The 23,327-nt window shown below is 33.2% G+C and overlaps 2 protein-coding genes across 7 annotated transcripts; one reads left to right on the top strand and one right to left on the bottom strand.

Annotated features, from left to right (window-relative positions):
• Positions 1-30: 30 nt before the first annotated feature.
• LOC131936035 (large ribosomal subunit protein mL39) lies at positions 31-9,046 on the top strand. The gene is made up of 9 exons (XM_059292857.1): positions 31-115; positions 5,381-5,575; positions 5,844-5,983; positions 6,081-6,180; positions 6,418-6,479; positions 6,933-7,193; positions 7,668-7,742; positions 8,266-8,316; positions 8,858-9,046. Exons 1-9 carry the CDS (start codon positions 43-45, stop codon positions 8,921-8,923), a joined length of 1,023 nt encoding a protein of 340 aa, XP_059148840.1. The 5' UTR covers positions 31-42; the 3' UTR covers positions 8,924-9,046.
• A 484-nt stretch (positions 9,047-9,530) lies between these two features.
• LOC131936026 (circularly permutated Ras protein 1-like) lies at positions 9,531-21,698 on the bottom strand. Of its 6 annotated transcripts, none has more exons than XM_059292836.1 (16): positions 21,589-21,698; positions 18,204-18,349; positions 17,908-18,026; positions 17,461-17,625; positions 16,710-16,886; positions 16,230-16,454; positions 15,947-16,098; positions 15,458-15,655; positions 14,896-14,974; positions 14,430-14,536; positions 13,114-13,640; positions 12,616-12,747; positions 12,141-12,209; positions 11,483-11,633; positions 11,115-11,175; positions 9,531-10,296 (listed from the first exon to the last, which is right to left on the bottom strand). In XM_059292836.1, exons 2-16 carry the CDS (start codon positions 18,310-18,312, stop codon positions 10,216-10,218), a joined length of 2,352 nt encoding a protein of 783 aa, XP_059148819.1. In that variant the 5' UTR covers positions 18,313-18,349; positions 21,589-21,698; the 3' UTR covers positions 9,531-10,215. The 6 variants fall into 6 exon arrangements, with proteins under 6 accessions (XP_059148819.1, XP_059148821.1, XP_059148818.1 ...); XM_059292838.1 differs by lacking the exon at positions 21,589-21,698 and adding an exon at positions 20,790-20,892; XM_059292835.1 differs by lacking the exon at positions 21,589-21,698 and adding an exon at positions 20,600-20,870.
• Between the last annotated feature and the right edge of the window lie 1,629 nt (positions 21,699-23,327).

Raw genomic sequence — 23,327 nt, 5'->3', positions numbered from 1 at the left:
AGGGGAGGCTATTCTCATTTACTACTTTAATATTTTAGCAACATGGCTTCCGTGTGTTTGAATACAAAGCTTTTTGCTAGGTCAATGACAAACACATTTTTTCAAAAACAAATTCGTAAGTGTAAAATTTATAGGCTTATCATTTTTACTTGTTTTCTGCAGTCTATAGTCTATAGCATCGTGTGTTCTGTTATTTCATCCTTTATTTATTGATTATTCGACCTACCGGGCTACAGCTTTTCGGCTTTTTTGAGAGTAGGCTAGGCCCTAGCCTAGATCTAGTCTAGATCTAGATTTCTAGATCTAGTTCTGGGCCTGAGTCCTGTGCGTTTGATTTTCAGTAGCCTTAGATCTAGATCTATGAGCCAGTAAATGTTATTGCTATGTACTATGTATTCACAGTCGTGGTTGTTTTTTGATAAATTTAACGAAGTGACTACGCATCTCACAGAGCGTGGCCCCTAAGGAATAGACTATGCGTCTCGCAGGTTGGATTTGCTATCTTGTAATTAAACTCGCTTACTTTTTGCATTAATCCGTTGTGGTTGAGTCAACAGTGTGCCAGCTGAAGACTGTAGTTCATAGTAGCTAGGCCAATCCCGCTGCCGAGAAAATCGGACAAATCGGCTTTTCCCTACCCCCTGCATGTTCAACTCTATTTTTTGCATGCTTTTATTGTGTTTATATTAACATGTTATACACCATTCTGTTCGTAATTGAATAACCTTTTAAACTGTATAAGTTTGATTTTAATATGATTTCAGACGTTGAAGAAATCGCCGATTGAATCGCATTTTTTACCCCCCGCGGCGACGTGCCGATTAAGGGGGAGGCTTTTTCACTTTTTTAAAACAGGGGTGTTACTTTGAGTCTATAGACTCTTCGAGTTTTCGCCCTTCAACAGTGAAACTTGGCAGAAATACAGATTAGATGCAGACGTATACAGCGCAGGGTTCGTCGTCAAAATATATTAAATACTTTCGGAGATATCGTACAGCAAAGTTGAACCAAGTTTCCCGCGTTATTTATAGACCGATTTTTAATTTGAACCCTGCGCTGTATTGCTGAAATCTGGACGTTTATTAATATGTATGATTTGTACTATAATGCTCTAAGATAGAGACGTCTATAGACTTTGAAGTGGACCGAAAATCAAAACATAACGCGCCGGCCGCTGTCCGACTGAACGGCTCGGCTGTGCTTCGAATCGCCGTCTTTAAACAGACGACGCGTTACAAAATTTTTATACACGAATCGAGTTTACATACTACAACAGTGAAATTTGGCAGAAATACATATTAGATGTAGAGGTATACAGCGCAGGGTTCGTCGTCAAAATATATTAAATACTATCGAAGATATCGTACAGCAAAGTTGAACCAAGTTTCCCGGGTTAGTTACAGACCAATTTTTAATCTGAACCCTGCGCTGCATTGCTTAAATCTGGACGTTTATTTATATGTATGATTTTTTCTACAATACCCCCAAATAAAGCCGCCCATACATTTTAAACTGGAGCAAAAATTAAAATTAACGCGCTGACCACTGTCCGACTGCTTGCTCTGCTGTGTCGATCTACACACCGTGTGGCACATCCGAATGCCTGGTCACGTGACGCTAGGCGGTCGATCCGATTGGATGATACTGTAAACAATTTCTAAAGATAGATAGGCCTACATGTGTTCCCGTGTTAGACTCGACGGCTATTTCTATTTTATATGGATTAGATCTATAAGCCGACAGGCATGTTTCATAATTTTGTCCTTACCCATTTAAACGGGAAAAAAAGTCTTATTAATATTTACGGCTCAGGATTAAAATTTATCTTGTTTTTTAAATTAATCCAGATGGTTACTGTCCGATTACAACAATTGTGCGTTTTGCGCACCCTAATTTCATTTAAAATTAGAGCATTTCTTTTTCATAAAAACGGCTTTAAATTTTTTTCCCGGTCCCCCTTTTTTCCACTACACATTTAAATACGCTTAGCAACGTGGAGGATACTAGCCTGCCAAATTGACCAAAAAGGGGTGGGGTGGGCATTCTGTATAACACCCAATGTAACACCCATAGCCTACGTAAGCCTCACCCCGCCCCCACTAGTACGTGACGCGACGAGCCGACGGTCGTAGCCTTTGATGTTGTACAACACCCGTACGGTACCTACTCAGTTTGTGGTGGTTTCATACCCCACCTACCTCCCCCTTCACTTTGTGGAGTTGATGTTACTAACCCTCGGGCAAAGATCAAGAAATCTTGCCAGACTTTTGTCTCTGAAATTACATAACATTCGTCTGACACGTTCATTGGGTTGGCCGACTAGCCTATCCAGCGGTCGTGTTTACGTAATAGGGCAATAAAATTCATTGGTCAGAAGATCTGGCTAGTCAGATTAATCAAAATCTAGGCAAAAGCTTGTGGTGGTACACGTGTCTGTGTATAGGCAAACACAGTAATCTTACACAGTTTCTAGAATCTACTAGATCTACACAGTCAAGCACTCAAACACTTGCTTTTTTCTTAAGGAAGTTTTTAATTGTAAAAGGCCTACTGGTAGGCCTACAAAATACAAAAGCCTACTTACTACTAGCATAAACATTGGGCTTAAATAAAATTTATGTTATAGACCTATAACTTACACTAGATCTATACCTTGTGCAAGTTTTAAAAAAAATATTTTCCTCCAAAAATTATTTTATTGAAATTGTAAAAATTATTAATTTTAATATGGGTAATAATATTACGTAATTATCATAAAGCACACTCTGATTCTGATCTGACACATTTGTAACTAGACTAATTCTATAGCAAAAAGTTGTATGATATTTAAAATAACAAGAAATAAAATTATAATGAAATAGGCCTACATTTTTGGAATAGAGTAGGCCTATAGTATTGGACATAGATTACATATCTTTTAAGAAGTTACATAATCACAAATTTACTATTGTAATAGCATTCTTCTCTTTGTATTGTAAAACTTGATTAGTTATATTTTCTTTTAGTAGGCTATTAACTTGAAGTTAACTGACAAAAGTGATTTCAAAACTAATTCATGGTATATTTTGAGCAAAGGGTGGTATTACATAACCTTAACATTTGATAGTTATGTAACAATGTTGGACCATTTTAAATACTACCATTATCTTCAGCATATATAGATATCATATTATAGATTAAAACAGTGTTACATTTAAACAATGACTTCTTATCACATTGATTATTAGATGTTTTAAAAAAATTGAAAGGGGGGGTATTACACAATCTATGAGATTAGTCGATTATGTAATTGAAGAACACTTTTTAAAATAGCAGCATTGGATTCGGCATACAAAAATCTATTAAATATCCTGAAATGATATCAATTGGTGAAGTCTGCTTGCTTTTATACCACTTTTAGTGAAAAACTCTTAAAAATTTGGTCCATACCCTCCCAGTATTTTTCCTCTTTCAGGGTCTACCCCGGTTGTCTGAAAAAACTGCTGTTTTTTAATGACTAAAAAATTCATAACTTTTTTGTTTATGGTCAGATTTTGAAAATTCAAACTGATCTGTAATCAGATTGACAGCCCCTATCCAAATATGTAACTATTATATTGTTTTACTGAAATTAAATTTTTGCATTGGCCTAGCTATTCATAGATCCGGAGGGGTTCGGCGTGGTCGAGTCGGTAAAGCTCATGGTTGCTAAACCGAAAAGTCTCGAGTTCGAACCCTTGGGCAGATGAGGCTCGTTAGCTGGGGACAGCCACTCTTCTAGGAGAGACAACTCCAAAATTAAACAACTGCTGCCTTGTAGATTGTTCTTGGTTGGACAAAGGCTATGGAAGCAAATCCAAAAAGAAAAGCAGGCTGAAATCGGAGTCAATGGCCTCAATGGCGCATAAACAGTTGACACGTAACGCTTAATTGTGTTGGAGGCGTGGTCGAGTCGGCAAAAAGCTCATGGTTGATAAATTCGAACAGTCTCGAGTTCAACCCCACTGGCAGATAAATCTCGATCCCCTTCAACACTAATAATTAAGAACGAAGAAGAAGAAGAAAGAATAGATCCGGAGTTCCGAGTTCGAAAACGGGTTAGCTTGGCCGGTACTAGTTTTTTTTTTTTTGTTAACATATTTTCATATTGAAAATATGACGTAGACTATGATTAGTTTTTTTTATTAAATAAAATTTCCAAACATCGTCACTGGTGTGATTGCTTGCTTGCCTTACGTTTACTATCCAGTGAGTGGAAAATCCCATCACGGCCCATGGTCATCGAGGTCACTGTGAGTTCAGCAGGCCTAAAACATACGTCATAGAATGAATACAAGCTCACAAATTGTCTGTCTTCACTTCTCTATTCCTCCCACCCCTCTCAAGCAAATTGAAAACTTTTTTTTTAAGTTCACATAGGGTAAAAATAATATAGACTTAGGGGGTCACCCATAAATGACGTCACGCTTTTTTTGACGGACCCCCCCCCCCCCCCTCCCCCTACGATATAAATACATGGCAACATTAAATTGATACAGCGAAAAAAAATCCGGCAGTCCTGATATCTGTTTATTTAGATCGTGTGCCATCTAGGGTAAAGATTAAGCAAAGGCGGCCTAAATTTAGTGTTAAAACTACGACTTAGGCCTACTACTTAGATTTTAAGTACTTAATTAATTATTTTGTGAAGCTATGTGCCAACTATCATACTATGTGGTTGAAAGTCATTGGTTACTTAGTTACTTTGTTAATAATTAGCCTACTTACTTACTTTGGTTCAATACTACTAACAAACCAACACACCTATTTAATGGAAGAGTATTATTGGACACCAGTATCTATAATCACCCAGGACGGGTTACTTGAAATTTATTAGGCCAACAGGCAAATTTTAAAATGGTAATTGACAGTTGAATAGCAATTACTATTACTAACAAAACTGATAGGCTACAGAGGCCTAGGCCCTAATTAATTTTAATTTTAGAATTTTAGGCTTATTAATTTAAAAATTACCTACTATTAAGTTAATAAGCCATGATTGATTAGGCCAAGTATAAAATAAATTTAGTTAGAGTGCATAATTGATCATCTACAATGTACATGGCATTAGCAGATATAAACCTAAATGCTTAACTAAGTTTAAACCATAGGCCTATTTTTTTTTAATGTAAAAATATAACACAATAAAAAAAATAACACTGCTCTTTTAATCTACACCTCACTCCCCAGTCACAATAAACGCTTGTATGTATTATTGTAAGATATTATTTCCCATCGTATTCAGCATGAAATGACAGCCGTCTGGCCATAGCCTAGGGGCTATTCCCAACCAGCTAGGCAATAGCCTTGGCTTTTGTTGTAGTTTTTATGTAGTTTCTAATGTGGATTTTTATTTTCCCAGGTTTCTTAAGTTCTCGAGTCTTAACAAATGAAGAAGTCCGTAAGAAGCGTGTTGACATCTTTGAGAAAGAACAAGCACGGCAATATGCCTTAGTGACACGTGTTGAAAAAATTGAAGTGAAACATACTGGAGTCCCTGAAGAATGTTCTCTTATCATGAATAAATATCTATCAACTCCTTTTAACTGTGCAATGCGTAAGTATTTGAAATGGCACATACATTGTGAATGAAATCTGTTCATACATGTAATATTTTTAAAAGTATGGATAGTTTGTCGTAAATAGTATATTTATTTAATTTATTATTTTTTATATTATTTATACTAACATTGTTATCTGAAACCTAATTAGAAACGTGATGTTTAGCACTCTCATTATATATACACAATAATAATAGCTCATAAATCCAGATATATAAGAAATACTTATACATAATCACATGTACATTTAAAAAACAAATCCAGATATGCAAGAACTACTTACAAAACAATCTGCTCTTGCTTTGGTAAATGGTGAACCCTGGGACATGCATAGACCTCTGGAGAGTGACTGTGAGCTGAAGTTTTTACATTTTGAGGATGAGGATCCACGTATCGCGAACGAAGTGAGTTTTTAATTTTCTGAAAGATCTTTTTAAAGAAGTCTAAAATGCCATGTTTTTGCATGCTTGTACATAAAAATGTTTCAATTTTTTTTTTCAGGCATTTTGGAAAAGTTGTTCTTTTGTGTTAGGCCATGTGTTAGAAACAGCTTTCCAAGATAAATTTTATGTTCAGCTGTGTAGCTTTCCGCCTCCCAATAGTAAGTCTATATACATATATAGAAAAGGTTTTTTATTTTTATTTTACCAACAAATTAAATTTTTCCTTTTTGTATTGGGTGATCAAAGACATATGTAGAAACAACATTTAAGTATTTTAACTTGAGAAATTTATTTTATTAAAAAATGATTATTCATCAATTTAATGTTGTTTGGAGAAAAACCGCTAAAATTTGTTTGTGAAACTATAAAGTAATGACTTGTTTTGGTGTCCACAGTCGCTAGTGGAAGTTTTGTCTATGATGCAGATTTAAATTTAGGTGATTGGAAACCTTCAAATGTAAGTATGTTCTTTTTCTTGTCAATGTTTACTGAGCAAAATATAAAAGTTTTAATTTTAAAAAATTTATAATGACTTGATATGTGTTATGGAATCCTTTGGGTGTTAATTTTTATCATAAAAACTTTTATAACAGACAAACTTGTAAAATTAATCTTGTTAATGTCATTCTATTTACTGACTGTGTGACCCATTGCTCGGAACATTTTTAAACAAGTAACATGACCCTAACAGAAAGCATTGCTGTGTGAAAAACAAGTGTTTTAAAATAGTAATCTCACCCTTCCATAAACATTTGAAATTAAGTCTGACCCGTTGTTTAGCGAACATACCAGTTGAGTTTTAAATCTTCTGCTTGAAAGGCAGTTTAACTTATGATATATTTTTCTCAAAGTTTGAACTCAATTTAGAACTGGGAAAAAAAACAATATATTTCCCTCTCACTTTTTCCAGATAGAACTAAATTGCTTGAGCAGGATCGGTCTGCGACTGAACTACTCAGATTTCAAGTTCCAGAGACTTGAGGTCCCTGTGTCTGTGGCGGAGGAGATGTTTTCAGACAACAGGTTCAAGACTGCTCAGATTCCCCCCATTGCTGAAAAGTCAAAGACCGGGACCTCAGTCACAGTTTACAGGATGGGGGATCACATTGATATCAGCTCGGGTCCTTTGATTTCTAGCACATCGCAGATTGGCAGATTCTCTGTTTGCGCGGTAAGGAGCTGTCTTAATGCAGTTCTGCTAGAAGTATTTTACAATGAAATCTTTTAAAACTTGGTCCTAAAATTTAACAGCTTTAGAAATTATTATGGTGTAAACTTTATAGCATGCTATTTAAAAAATTTTTTTTACTTCAGCACTTATAGATCATTGGAAACATTTTTTGTCTGTTATTTCTTGCACCTAAAATTTATTATTTGTTATATTACCATACTTATCACTTTTATTTTTTTAAAATTTGTATTAATAAAAATTACTTAGACTGATTTTTTTTTTACAAAATATTCAATTTTCTAAATTTACTTTTAATGCATTAATGTTTGAATTTTGTTTGTAACTATTATAAAAAATAATAATGCTTCATTTTACCAAAAAGTTATTTCTTTAATTTTCTTTACTATAAATTGCTGTTAAGTATTATGCTTTGACTCGGGTCTTTATCTCTACAATTTCTACCATGTTTACTAGATTCACGACATAGAAAGTCCAAGTTTTGGCAAGTTAAAGCGAGTGCAAGGAGTTGCCTTACCTACACAACTTATGGTATGATAGTATACTTTCAGTATATAATATTATGCTTAAGGCTAAATTTACTTTTATACAAAACTAGAAATTTAAAGTTAGTAAATTACCAAAATATCTGATATCTTCTTAAGGTAGATGTCTTAAATTTTAGCATATACATATTTGAATAGTTGGATTCATATATATTTTAAAGCTTAAGAAACACCCCACACTTGTATTAGTCTATTAACGCTTTCATAAACACTGCTTTACTGAAAATATGCCAAAAAGAATGAATTTTTTAAAAGAAATATGGGTAGGATAAACAGAAAAAAATCCTGCAAAATGGCAAAAATGCTAACATAATGTCTCCTATGTTCAAAGGAGCAAGAAAGTGAAATACTTAGTGTTATCTAGCAATCTATTATCTATATATATATATATATATATATATATATATATATATATATATATATATATATATATATATATATATATATATATATATGTATATATATATGTATGTATATATATATATAACTTGAGGGTAATCTTTCCACAGCTTCACTCATGGACATACGACACAATTTTACGCCCCAGAGCTGGAAAACCTGTAAGTTGTTAAACCTTTGTAATTATCTTTAATTTCATAAGACATTCGTTATTTTACTAGTAAAAATAAATAGTTGTGCTTTTGTTTTATATATTGTTTAAGTAATGGTTTATTATCTATATATATAATTCTCTTCATGGGGACCATAGAAAACACCACTCAGCTTAGCCACCACCCTCATCCCCACCTGTCAGGTGAGCTGTGGTTCACCCCCGAACGTTTACAATAGTAAAGCAGGTTCAAATAAGTGACGGCTATTAGGGGCAGATAATTTAGTTTTTAAATGATTTGAAACTAAGGGGAGATAACAAGTTCTGCTTGATATTTTCATTGTCGTCTGTAAACGGCTGCTTTCACTGGGGGGGGGGGGAGGCAGGGAGTGAGGTAGTGTCGAATTCACAAATTACGAATTGTTGATAAGTAGAAAAAAAAACAACTAGACAGCAGCGTATGCTACGTTGCGGGTCAGCTGGTTTTAAATAATATAGTTTTAAAAAATGATGAATTGATTAAAAATATTTTGGTTGTTTTTCTCAAACAGAATCCTGGGCCTGTACCGACACTTAAAAATCCCCAGAAGAATACAGAGCACTTATCTGCACACTAGTTTTGTGTGTGTTTAGATAAGTATGATAATTGTATTATAGAGAGTTAATGTGAATGTGTTTGAATGGTCAAGTATACTTGAGTTTATATGCAAATTTTCTTGTAAAAATTAAATTAAATGTTTGAAAATAAAAATGTTTATCCTTTCTTGGTTTATCTTTTAAATAGTAGAGTATCCTTTATTAAGACGTTTTATTTCTTAGTGACCTCAGCATACAAAGTGATTTATTTTTAAACTCTGAAATCTTAGTTCTATTTTTAAGTAGGTAGTGGTATAATAGCTTAGAGCAGGGGTCGGCAACCTTTTGAAGCAGAAGAGCCAAAAGTTAAAATTTTCAAAAATTTCCCTGGTTTTAAAGAGCCACTAACATTTTTTTATTTCAAATATTTTATTTTTTTATTAAGATTATTAGTATTTGTGCAAGGAGCTGGAGAGCCGCATCTTGATATCAAAAGAGCCGCATGCGGCTCGCGAGCCACAGGTTGCCGACCCCTGGCATAGAGTAAATACTGAGGCAAAATATCTGTTGATATCTATATCAAAACAAAAAACATTTTACTTATACCACAGTTAACATGAATTTTTCATTTCATTTATCAACACTTACTTGAAACTTGAAGAGAAACTTTATTAACAGAAAAAAATACTGACACATGTTGAGTTAAAACAAAGTATTTGCTTAAGAATGAAAACATTTACAAAAGCAATTATTTTTCATATTGTATATGTCAGATTCTAATTCTATAGATGTTATTTTTTTAATTGGAGAATTTTTAAAAATGAGAGAAATAATTTCTTAAAACAATATTACAATATTCAAATGTACTAGAAAACCAATTTTGGTTTGACAATCAATGTACAGAAACAAACATGATACAGGGATATGGCAATGGTTTGCAGAGTAACGACCTGTGTTAAAATAACAGCTGAGACTGACACTGTTTAGTTTGTCAGTGGATTTCTTTTCTTCAGTATTGCAATATCAGAAAACAAGAACAATTTCAAAGAACAATGAAAAAATTACTCAACAGAAGTATTGACATGTAAAAAAAAAAGTATTGTAGTTTTAAAATGTAAAATAACTACTGCAAGCAGCATATTTAAAATAAAGTAATACATTTTAATTGGATAAAGCAATTTGCAATAAGATTTTATCACACAAAAATTCTGAACTCCATAAAAAAAAAGTAGTCATGAATATTATAATCAATATTATGATTAATAATGAACTGTATTAATCTTGAAGATAGTGTAAACAAGTTAATGAATACACTGGCATTTTCCTTAGCATTTTAGCCAACATCTCTCCTGCTTTGAAGCTTAATCAACTGCGCTATTGTCTCCTCCTTTGGCTTTATATCTGAACAAGTAACCTGGCAAATAGAGTATTCTCAAATAAGTATGTTTAGCGTAACACACAATTTCACTTATATGTATATCACATGATATCTTAGCATACAATATTTAATCTCAATTTGTGAAAAACAAAACAATAAATAGAATGGCTTATATACTTACAACATTACTTTAATATTTTTAACATTTAAAAAAAATCCAGATGAAATTGTTCATGGATTAGGCATAAGTAATTGTATTTCATTATGATGAGTACATAGCTTGTTATATATTTTGTCAAATTATAACAATTGTATGCTGTTATAAAATAAATGTATTGATAATTCCCTGCCAAGCAACACCTTACTGTTCAAATTTATTTGATACTGTCACAGCAAAATCAATTCTTTCTTTCTTCTTCTTCGTTATTAATTATTAGTGTTGAAGGTGATCGAGATTTATCTGCCACTGGGTTTGAACTCGAGACTTTGTTCGAATTTATCAACCATGAGCTTTTTGCCGACTCGACCACGCCTCCAACACAATTAAGCGTTACGTGTCAACTGGTTATGCGCCATTGAGGCCATTGACTCCAATTTCAGCCTGTTTTTCTTTTTGGATTTGCTTCCATAGCCTTTGTCCAACCAAGAACAATCTACAAGGCAGCAGTTGTTTAATTTTGGAGTTGTCTCCCCTAGAAGAGTGGCTGTCCCCAGCTAACGAGTCTCATCTGCCCGAGGGTTCGAACTCGAGACTTTTCAGTTTAGCAACCATGAGCTTTACCGACTCGACCACGCCGACCCCTCAAAATCAATTTAAACATGACATAAAACCAACAAAAGTCAAGAAAACTTACATCTCTGAGTAAAGCTGAGAACTCCTCCAGCTTTCTGTATAGGTTGATATCTTGCTTAACCCTATTGAAATTGTTTCGACATTAAATTTCTTGAATGAATGAAAGTCTTAGTTTTATTGGCTTGTTACTCTACAATCCTAATGTTTTGACTTTATGTTTTAAACTAATAAAAGCATTTCAAAGATGCCAATAGGGTAGTTAAAAATAAACATAGTATAAATTAAAAAATGTGTAGGCAGCATATTATATTATTACCCTCCCCTTTTTCTTTGTTCTAATTAATTTCAGATATTGTAGTATAAGTATACTAAAAAATATGGGTAGACATAAATTAATGTTAAAATTTGAAAACAAATTCGTAGACTCACTCATTCTTTTTCAGGAAGTCCTCTGTTGTGTTGCTGAGTGTTTTTGCCTCTGTCTTAAGTTTAGTCATGTTTAATGAAGGCTCGATAAATGAGTTTAGTTTTTTTGCATTTTCTTGGATGAAATTAAGAACCATGGTGCTCCAATTCATATCTATAAATAAAATTTTAAAAAGTTCAATTGTAAATTTTTCATTCAAGTACGGGTTTTAAAGGAGTATTTTGTGCTATATATGACAGTTTTTATGACAATTGTTACATCACTTTGTGCCCCAATTCATATTGTTATTTTATTAATTGTTAGAATTTCCAGGTTTACTTTTTATGAGCTAGTAAGCCATGCTAGAATGATATGGCCAATGAATATGTTTAGAAAGAGATTTTTTAAATAATGCACAGGCTCTACCAACCAAACAGTAAAATAAATCACACTAATTAAACAAAAGGAAAAAAATTGATAAAATGTAATTGATAGTTAGCTTATTAGCATATAATTATTTATACAACTGTGGAATTTGAGTAAAATAGTTGTATGTTCTGCATATGCCATAGCTGGAGTAAAATGTATGTCAAAAAGTAACAGTAAAATCCCAATAAAATAACCCAGATTAAACATAAAACAGTTAATGAGTTAACGAGCATAAATTTTAAATTAACTTACTGGCTACTGCAGCAGAACGGTCGCTGGTAAAAGGTTTTATTCTTGTCCACACTCGAAGAGCTTTCACACCTGCATTCAAAACATCAATTAGCTCTCAATCAAAGTTATTAATAATTTTTTTTTTAGAAAAAATATGTGAAACATAGGTCTATCGTTTTATTCAAAAGTACAGAGTTTAAATTCTATTTGTAGTGTTAGCATGCGGTGTGTACTGGACTGGCTAGACAGACAATTTGTAAGCTGTGTACAAAAGATATGTGAATACTATCCCCTGATATGTAATAATGAACCGTTTCTTAAATTCTAGTAAAGGTATTCAATACATAATATAGCAACCATGTTTTTCTTTTTAATTATTTAAATAGTAGTTCATTATTATATATATGCATAATTTTTTGACTTAAAAAATCTGTCTTGAATATGAGAGCTTAGTGTTAACCATTTAATTTCTATTCTGAAAACAAAAATCAAATACCATTTTTATCTATGAAATTAATCTGTACTTGAAATGGGTAACCAACTTCATTAGTTTCAATGTTTGAAGTAGGCTGTGGTGGATTAATGTTCTCTGATGTAGAGGGAGTAGGTTGTTTTTGTTCTTCTCTTTCTGAAAACATGAAAATATGGTAGCATTTGAGTACAATTTTAATAACCCCAATGATTAATATCAGCTCATTCTCATCTACAATACTATCGTGGAATTAAAAATAAAAATGTTGATATTTTGTCAACATTTGTTATAGAGACAACAATAAAAAATAAAAAATGTACCTTCTGACCCAAGAAGTAAACATTTTTTAAATGCCAAATTTAAGAAAAAGTATGCTTTATTGCTAATAAATGACTACTAAATAAGCACTTTGAGAAATAAACATTGACAACAAGTGAAAAGCAAATGAAATGTATTGGCTACAAATTGAATAAATTAGTTTCACACAATCTTAATGAAAACAGCCTAAATAAAACTATTTACCTGGCTCAGGGAATGTTAAAGATTTTAGATCTTTGTTTTGTGATGCATCATAGTCTGGTGGTAGTTCTATAATTTTTAAGCCGGTGTGCTGTTCGGGTGGTTGCTGAGTTACATTTGATGGTGTGAATTGGATGAAAGTGTTGAGGCCATGGTGAGGACAGTCAACAGTTTGTATCGTCAGACTACTGGCATTAGTAAAGGACGCACCTGCTACATTCTGTGACGTGCTTCCAACTGCCGACGTGACTTGTCTCTCAAAAATTGTTCCAAATTTGTTTGGTTGGCCTTGTGAAAATCCTGAGTAGATTGGTGTATCGGAAGAGCTTGTAGAACTGCTGGGGATGTCATGTAAGTTTACAGCTCCACTAGGTGGCGCTGCTACAGGTCTGGTTTCCACAGGAGGAGCAGCAGCGGCAGTACTGGATCGTGAGGCAAAACTGAATGGGATGCTTTTATCCAGCATGATGTTTCCTATGTGGTAGGTGTAGTTACTTTCTTGCATGCCTCCTTCCTTCCCCTTGATATACCTGAATAAAATAACAGAAAATTTAACCCTTATTAAAAAAGTCTAAAATATCTCCCCTTGATATGCTTGACAAGGTAACAGAAAAAAGCTGCCTAAAATTTTGAGAATCAAGAACAAAACATTTTTAGGTAGTTTTAGTTAAAGCAATGAGATTGAGTCGCCTAGCGGTGGAGAGCTAGACAGCTAACCACCCAAAAGTCTCAAATTCAAATCTTGGTTTAATTCAGTAGAACGCCCTTAGTCCACCCAACTCTGATGGGTACCTAACACTTTTAGGGAAAGTAAAGGCAGCTGGGCATAGTGCTGACCACACTATCCCTTCATATGCTGAGGTCACAGAAACAGGTGAACTCTACTTCACCTGCCCCATAGACCACCAGGTTTGAATGGGAACTTTACTTAATTAAAGCAAGATAATAAGGAACACAATTATTTTATATTATAAGGCATTTAGATGTAATCAGTGTTGGCTTTGGTTAAAAGAAATAAACTAAGATGACTTTTAGCTTTAATAAACACCAATTAGCCATCTTAGTGGAAATTATTATTAATATGTATTTTAGTTTTAAGCCAAATATTCCTTTAATACTTTCAATACATGCATTGTTTAGATTTTTCCTTCATTAAAGACTTAGATTCGAGACAAATTGTATGCCCTAAAATTACCAATATCGTACTCTATATATCCAAATTTAACAGTTTTGTTACCAAATGAAAACTCTTTTAAAAAGATAGATTTTAAAAAAATTAAATGTCATAAAGTTATAAACCTGCTTTATTTTTTACTTACATGCTTTTGTGAACAACAAACTTAATCTCTGCCCCAGTTGCGATTGTTTGACGACTTAGTTCAGTTTTTAGTGGTAGATCTAACTCGGTTGGTTTCACCCTCTCCACCTGGAAAAAAAAACGTTAAGCTTAATATGAAAAGGTGAGATGCTGGGCTCATGTGATACTTATATTATAATACATAGATTCTAGATCTATTCTAATATATATTGTTTAGTCAAAATAATAATTAGATTTTTTTCAGGTTCATAACTCAATGGATGTTACCCCAGTTTATATAACTGAAGTGTGCAGTAAAGCTGGTTACTATATACAGTGTGTTCTTAGTCCACAAATTCAAAACTACAACACTAGTGGAACATACAACACAACTCTGTTACATGAAGTAAACAGCTGAAGGATACAATAACCACAACTCTATTAGACCACCCTAATCTATGGAGGCAAGGACCATAACTCCTACTCACAATTCCTCCAGTTTCATCTGCAACTTTGCCCAGCTTTTGCAGCTTACAGTCATCAAAAGAAACAATGGATAAGGATAGACTGAGGAAAAAAGCCAAATACAAATTAAAATAAGAGCATAATATTACTTTTCAGATTAATATTAAAAAGAAAAAAGAGGCAGTTCATATGATTGAATCACAAGCTTTAAGGAATTTCAGTGCCATTTATTAGGCGTTATTATTTACTTCATCAGTCTACATTAAGGTTCTATGAAAGCTAAGTAAAGTTAGAGTACGCCTAACAGGCTTAAATCAAAGAATTATAATTAATTATGTTAGCAGCTGCGCAAGGTACTAAATCATAGCTTCTGGTTAATGGTATGAATAGTGGAAATACATAGTAATTTATGAATATCAACACATTAAACTATCAGCTAAAAATTCAAATAGCTGACACTGAAATTGGGATAAAAAATGTTTTAAAAAAAAAGACAAAAGAAACAATTCAACTTATAATTTTTCAAGTTAAAGGCCTACCAAATATGTAAGCCCTATATAAGACACAAAAAACATAAAAATTTACCCCCAAACTTTTCCGTTTTTTGTCACATTGTCGTAAAACTTATTAATTTCATGATCTGTTGAGTCTTCAAGTTTCCCAATGCCAATATTAGCCACGCCATCCGTGCAGAGGATAACCTTTGACCCTTTACAATGACGCACCATGCCTTCCGCAGCCACAAGAGCTGGCCCAAGGGAAGTCTGACCTTCTTCTTTCAATCTGATTACATTTTTAAATACCATGCAGATTGAAATAATAAAAAATTTTTTAAAATTTCATATTAGAGCAAAGTCAAATTTTTTAGCTTTCAATATGTACCCTTAATATTAAAAATAGAATTATAATTACAAATGTGATTTTTCATTAGCTAACTTGAATTAGCCCAGGGTGTACAGAAAAGTACCACATATTATCGCTACCAGATTATAAAACTGTTTTTTGGTGTGTAAAAAATGTAAATTATTACAAAATGTAACATGAAACCTAGATGGAAATGATTATGTAACATACGATTTGATCTTTTCGATCAGGCTGTCTGCTGAATCAAAAATAGGTCTCAAATCTTCTGACAAATGACCCATTCTTAAAAGCTCTGCATAATCAACAAGTTGTCCCCCTTCTAGAGGCACAGGATCACTCATTCCATCTTTGTAAACCATCACCTGAAATATATACATATATATATATATATATATATATATATATATATATATATATATATATATATATATACACGTTTCAAATCCACCTTATAGATAAATGATAAGTATATTTTCTAAAATTAAAGATTTACTTTGTCGCTGAAGGTAATTAGTCCAACACGTCTCTGTGGGTCATTTGTCTTGAGTTCTTGAATCTTAGAAATGATGGCAGCTTTGAGTAACTGCAGCCAAGAAACTTCATTGGTGCTTTGAGCTGCCTGAGGTACATCTTCTCCCAGTATCAGTCTCATCTGTCTGTGGTACTCTTCGAGCTCCTTCTTTACAATATCTTGTAGAATCTGACTAGGCCTTGTCACCTGTATGTACAGATTTTTTTTTTATCCATAAAAAATATGTGCAGCTATGTTTCATACTATTTCATTTTGTTTTTAAATTAGTAAAATATGATTTACAGATATTTTATGTTCTAGAATATTATTGTAAAATAAAATAAAAATCTAAACTTTCTGTGATATTTTAAGTTAATTTTTACATAATAAACATTCATAAAAAGATTGGTTTTGTCTTTAAAAAAAATAACCTATATCTTTAGATAGAAGAAAACAAATTACTTTAGCAGTGCGTCCCATACTGCCAGAGGTGTCAATGACAAATATGATGGCATAATCTGTCAGTGGTTCCAAGTTCAGTTCTTGTCCTAGATTGTCTACATACAGGACATCCTGGGTCTTGACCACCACATTTTCCAACCACTGGTTTTTGAAGCCACAAAACTTGCAGCACCAAGTCTAATCATAAACATATTTAAAATTAATGTCTCCACAAGAACAAAAACCAGCAAAAACAAAACAATTTTTCTTTTAAAAAATCAACTACTCCAAAAACATTTTTGCTGATAAATGAAGAATTTTCAGTATTTTTCTAAATATGTAGTAATAAAACAGTTTTTATTTGCTTTTCCACAAAAAATGTAATGCCATTATATAAAATAAAGAACTAAATTTAAATCAAAATTTCTCAAGCCACACTTGTTGACTTGTTTAAGAAAACCACATGGTTCTTACAAACAACTTTAAAATAAATTATAGAAAGCATTGAAAACACAAATTTAATATTTACAGTACTAAAGCTTAACAAAACAGTTTACCATGACAAAGTTATTAAAGCAAGATTAACAAACAGTTTTATAGACCTCTGTTTGTAGTAGTAATACATTAATTTATTATTTCCAGGCTTCCCAAATTTACTTTATTGTCATCTACTAGATACTAGAGTGAGCAAAACATTTTAGCATGAGAAACCTATGAACTAATTTTTGTTAACCTTTTTTTATGCAGTAGTCTATTTTAACTCCGAAATTACCTTATCGTCATCTACTTGGTCAATGTGTGAGAAAACAGCCTCACACAGGGCATTGTCGCAGCGAATGGCATTATTCAATAGTTGAGTTTCTTCTGGGCTCTCAGTCAGGGCAGTCATTTTTAAACACACTGTGTTAGTGTTCACAGCTTTTTTCTGTTTTGAGATCTGGAAGAGGAAAACAGTGTCAAAGTTAGCTAAATTTTCTTGCTAATTTTTAAGAAAAATAATACATAAAATAGTAAGCCTACTTAAATGATTTTTTTCATTTAAAAAAAAAAGCTAAGCAAAAATAAAAAGGTAAATTTTTTTTTTAAATATTAAAAACTAAAATATAAATAATCACACTGTCTAAATCTAGTATGATCAATAAAGCTGCTTAATTATTTTAATATTGCAGTAGAAGAAGATTAAATGCTGCTAATATATAAAATATATCAAACTCCATACTACTTTCTTCGGCGCTTGCTCTTTAGACTTAGGGAATGTAAGCTCTTCTTCATCATCAAACTCCATTATTTCACATTCGAAACCTGAAGTCTCTGCATTGTGAATTTCATATCCTGGATCTAATCAAACAACAATACAATGGTTCCACATTATGTTTTAGTTAAAACACTTTTTAATTTAAAAACAAACTTCTTACATTATCACTATTTTATTAAGGTAACATAAATATTAAATACCTCGCATTTTTCATACTTATTATTTTAATATTTTTTAATGAAAATAATAAGGTTGTTTACTGTAAGTGTACTGGAAAGGTCGCGGAGCCTCTTCAACTTCTTCTTCTACTTCTTCAACAACTTCTTCACCATCATCTCCCACAAGAACAAACTCTGAACCAAAATCCATGGTTTTGTTTTGCTGCTTACACTAGTTGGTATGTCATCTGCCAACATAAATATAGGATAAGTAAGATAATGCATGGACACACCCTGTGTAAACAAACTAGCAACATCACCACAGGCATGACTACATTGGAATCCCCAAGGAAAGTAGGTAGGCGAAAACAAACACAGAAATGGTCCACTGTCAGTAAAGTAGAAGCAGGTGGAATGTTGTGGGCTCAACTTGGAGGTATCGCCCAGAACCGAGTACGATGGAGAGGTGTGGTTGTGTCCCGATGCTCCACAGGAACGATGCTAACAGTAAGGTATTGCAAAACTTTTTACAAGATTAAATAAACATATCATTTTTAAAGCAACATGAAGGGTTACTTATCACTAAGACTTGCAAAAACATTTTGGTTGGGGACATGGTCAGGTCAGGACAGTGTTTCTTCCAGACTTTTTTCTCCGGGGGGGGGGGGGGGTAAACTTTCTTCGGGGGGGGGGGCGGACACTGTTAAAAGTATATATTTTCTATATAAATTATATAAATTTCATTTCGTTCGGGGGGGGGGGGGGGGGGGGGGGGGGCGGTAAAACATTTTCGGGTGGGGCTTTGCCCCCCCTGATGAGATGCCTGGAAGAAACTCTGTTCACTAACAAGCACCAACAATGATAATTTGCATATGGTGATTGTTGTTTTAATTCTTTTGTAAGGGAAAAATAAAAAATTTTGCAACTGAGTTTAAATACTTTGGAATGGAGCTGCTGTTCCCCAAAGGCCAAGGCCTCTGACTTGGCTTTGTGATCTATTTATAGAGATTTTATATTTAACAGTTAGACTGTCCATTTATGTCCATTTATGAGGTAGTTCAGTGTAGGAAAACACCCGACAGATGAGATCAGAACTTTGAGCTTATTGGATTTTACACTTCGTTTATCATGAATTTCATTAACAACTGTGGTACATATATTACCTATACGTGAAAAGTTGGAAGAAAAAGAGGCTGGGCATTGCTTACACAGTTACACAGGCCTGTTCATTTATACATGTGAAAACGGTAGCAGCAGGAATGATGATTATTACTGCACAGGGGCGTAGCGAGGGGGGGGCGGGGGGGTGCGGACCGCACCGGGTGACACCATTTAGGGGGGTGACACCAAGGGGGGGGGTGCAAATCGAAAGTTTGAGGGGGGGGGTGCAAATCGAAAATTTGAAAGTGTGTCCCTGGGAAGGGTCTCTATGCCTCTGGGGGGGTGACACCATTAAGTGCCGCACCGGGTGACACCCGACCTCGCTACGCCACTGTTACTGCACTTTGCTTGCACTCTTATTGATTAAAAGGTGTTAATATACATACAGATCTAGAGTCTAGATGTAAACAGAGCCCCCCCCCACCCCCCCCCAACAAAATGAAATTTACATAGAAAACATATACTTACACCAGTGTTGTCCCCAATATAATCAATATTCAATATACATTTATTATTGAGTTTAAAATATTCATTAAAAAATAGTAAATAGTAAATACTAGTACTTAGTACTAGATCTAGATCTAGATTCTAGTTAAAATAAAAATGTAAAATAGTAAAATAGATCCAGATAGCTAGGCTTACCTAAGAATTTAGCTTGTATCAACTTACAATTTTATTAATATTTATTTTGTTAGGTAAAAATTCTTTAACAAAGATTTAGTAAGGTCTAGAATAAAGATCAATGTTAGTATGTTTACAATGTTTGTGTTTACTTTGTTTAGCTAATAAAATGATTTATTACAGGACCAATATTTCATTTAAGGAAGTGATGCAACATTTTTAAAAATGAAAAAAAAATGTCATCACATTTGAATCAAATACCTAATTTTTTTTATGTTAACTCAAATGAGCTATACCTATTCTATTAGTGTATTATGTGATGTCTAAGATTTTTTTGTTATATAGATCTATATTAGATTTACTAATTTGACAAACTTTGAAAATAATCATTATAAATTGTATAATAATATATACTATTAGTAGTATTAGGGCCTATCTATATAGACCTTAGGCAGGTCTATCTATAGAACTACTAACTATAGAACTATTGATCAAGAGTCTAGATTCTAGTGATTATTTATTCCATGAAAATTATTTTAAAGTAGATCTATAAATATTTTAAATAAATGACTTAAATTTAAAAGTTATTTTATTAAATTAAAATTGAAAATACTTTTAATTTTTTTAAGTTAAAGTTAGTTACAAGTTGGCTTCTAAGATTTACAAAATAAATTGACTTGTCACAAAATAAATTGATTTAATGTTTTATATTATACCTGATGTCATAAAGGTAAACATTAAATTTCATTAAAAACAGACCAAGTTTTGATGTCTAGAATTCTTAGATGTAGATCTAGTAGTTTAAGAAAATACGGCAAGTTCTTCTTGGCTTACTAACACTACTGTGTTAAGAGGGCACACAAATAAATGTATTTTCTAAGCCTCTTTTGACTTTTAAATACCCACACTATCTACAGTTCTACAGAGCCTATTTGTGAGGCTATTGATTGGTAACGTTCTATTTTAAGAAAGAACATAACACGCAAAAGGAAGGGTAAAGATCTAAGACTAAGAATAAAATTAATAGGCAGATCTATTTTCGTTCAAAATCCCCTCCCCCCAGTCATATTTTGAAAACCCAATATTATATTGTAAAACTGTCAATGCTGTACGCGCTAGTAAAAGGGTATGGTTGTCTTTTTAAAAAAAACGAGTATATAAATATAGACTAGTAGTAGTAGAGTCCTACAGTTTGTCCATGGTAGAAGCAGCCGATTATCTATCCTAAGTCTTGTTTATCCTCCTAATTTAATATTTCATAGAGTAATTAGTTATTGAATGCTCAAATAAAAATGGATCAAGCATATAATTGATAATTATTCTTACAAAAACGAGAAATTTATCCACCCACCTACACCATGCCATTATTCATTATAAAGTAGCCCATATATTTTTGGCCTCTCCTAATATAATTATTATAATAATTAATTAACTATAGGCCTAACAAACAGATCATAATCTAAAGGGTGTGTACTATAATCTAAACCACCCAGCCCATATCAGGCCTACCTAATATGTGTATTAATCCCCCCTCACAGTACAGTAGTGTGAGTACACAGTGAGTACACACACTAGCCCAGCCAGTAAACAATCTATAATTTATTATTTATTAGACCTAAACATTCCTTACTTTTTAAACAAAAGGAGAAAAACGTTAAGTTCAACACGGTTATTTAAAAAAAAAACCACAGGCTTTATCACAAACCTAGTCCAACGAATCATGTGTTAATGTGTATCGCTCACTGGAGTTCTGTCCAGACCTTTATTTTGGTTGACTAAAAACCAAGTCATTTTCTGGGAAATTAGCGGGAAATCCCAATCGACGTTTACGGGAATTTCGCGAAAAAGCTGATGTGCTGGATGGAAGAAAAGGACGAAGACGTGCGTTTTTGCGCATTCATTTTATTTTGATCCATAAATGACGTCACGCTTTTTGGGACGATTTTTACCATCTGAACTCCCCCCACCCTCCCACTTATCACATATACCGTCACAAAATTACGCCCCCGCCTGCTCCATATGAGTGAGACGTTATTTAAGACATTTATGGACGAACCCTTAGCCTACATTAAATATTTGGGTCTGTACTGATTAAGTTTAATTGTTATGATGAAAACTATATATATATATATATATATATATATATATATATATATATATATATATATATATATATATATATATATATATATTATATATATATATATATATATATATATATATATATATATATATATATATATATATATATATATATATATATATATATATATATATATATATATATATATATATATATATATATATATATATATATATATATATATATATATATATATATATATATATATATATATGTATATATATGTTACGGTCAAAGCCCGAAGTCGGCCAATGCTAGGATTGGCCGGCCAATCCGCGCATTGGCCAATATCGCCTCCCATAGGTCGGTCAAAGTCCGAAACTTTGCTTGATTTCGGCCTTTGGCCGGCCAATCCGCAGACTGGCCATGGTGGACCGGCCAAAGTCTTATTTAGAAGATCATCTGGCTGGGGACGACCGGCCAAAGTCCGAATTAGAAGATCATGAGCAGATTTTGGGTTTTTTTTTTATGCCGTAAGGATCATGAAATTAAGTCTTTATTGATTATTAATTAAAGTAAATGACAGAAACATTCAAAATTTTTATTGTACTGTAGTCTCAATCAATCAATGTCATCATTTGTTACAACAAGTTGAACTTTGATGGCATTTAGAATTACATAGCAGCTTGTTATTTTTACACTTGCAGCGATTTGTTGTGCACTTAGTAGTGCAATTGCAGCTAGTGTAGCCTTGGCCCTCAATCAATGATTGTGAAGATGCGATGGTTCGTTGTGATTTTTCCTCAGTGCCAACTGACGACAATAAGAGCTGTGAAGAATTGAAAACTCACTTCTAGCATACAGTTGTTTTAGAACACCATGTTCCGTTCCTAATTTGTAGAAACCGCCCTCGACGCTCATAACAACTGCAATCACGCTTCGGGGTCACCGTGACCTCTGTCAACATCTGGAAAACGGATGCGTACATTGCCACCCACTTCACCGTCTTTAAATTTTGTATTTGATGTTTTATGCATCTTAGCACCTTGAGTTTGCAAGCCAGTATGAGCTGCTGACCTGTGTTCCATGATGTCTTGTTTGTTGTGACACAATCTGCAGGTAATGTTCCCTCCGTACCCTTCGTCTGCTTCATTGGGTATTCCACAAATAGCATGGACATAGTTGCCACGGGATCCACAAGAATGAGCTGCACTACAATGTTTTTCACAAACTATATAGAATCCGTTGGCCACATTATTGTCACGCAACTGGTCTGGGCGTTCCGCAACGGCAGCAGATGTGTTAGCTGAGGATGTCATTGCATTTATGGCAACGCTCCATTTCTTGTTCAATGTTCTCAA

This window comes from Physella acuta, unplaced genomic scaffold, assembly GCF_028476545.2.
Source record: "Physella acuta isolate Inbredline_101_S28 unplaced genomic scaffold, ASM2847654v3 ptg000165l, whole genome shotgun sequence".
NCBI classification, from domain to species: domain Eukaryota; kingdom Metazoa; phylum Mollusca; class Gastropoda; family Physidae; genus Physella; species Physella acuta.
Note: the sequence above shows the minus strand (reverse complement) of the source record. Positions and strands in the feature narration are given on the sequence as shown.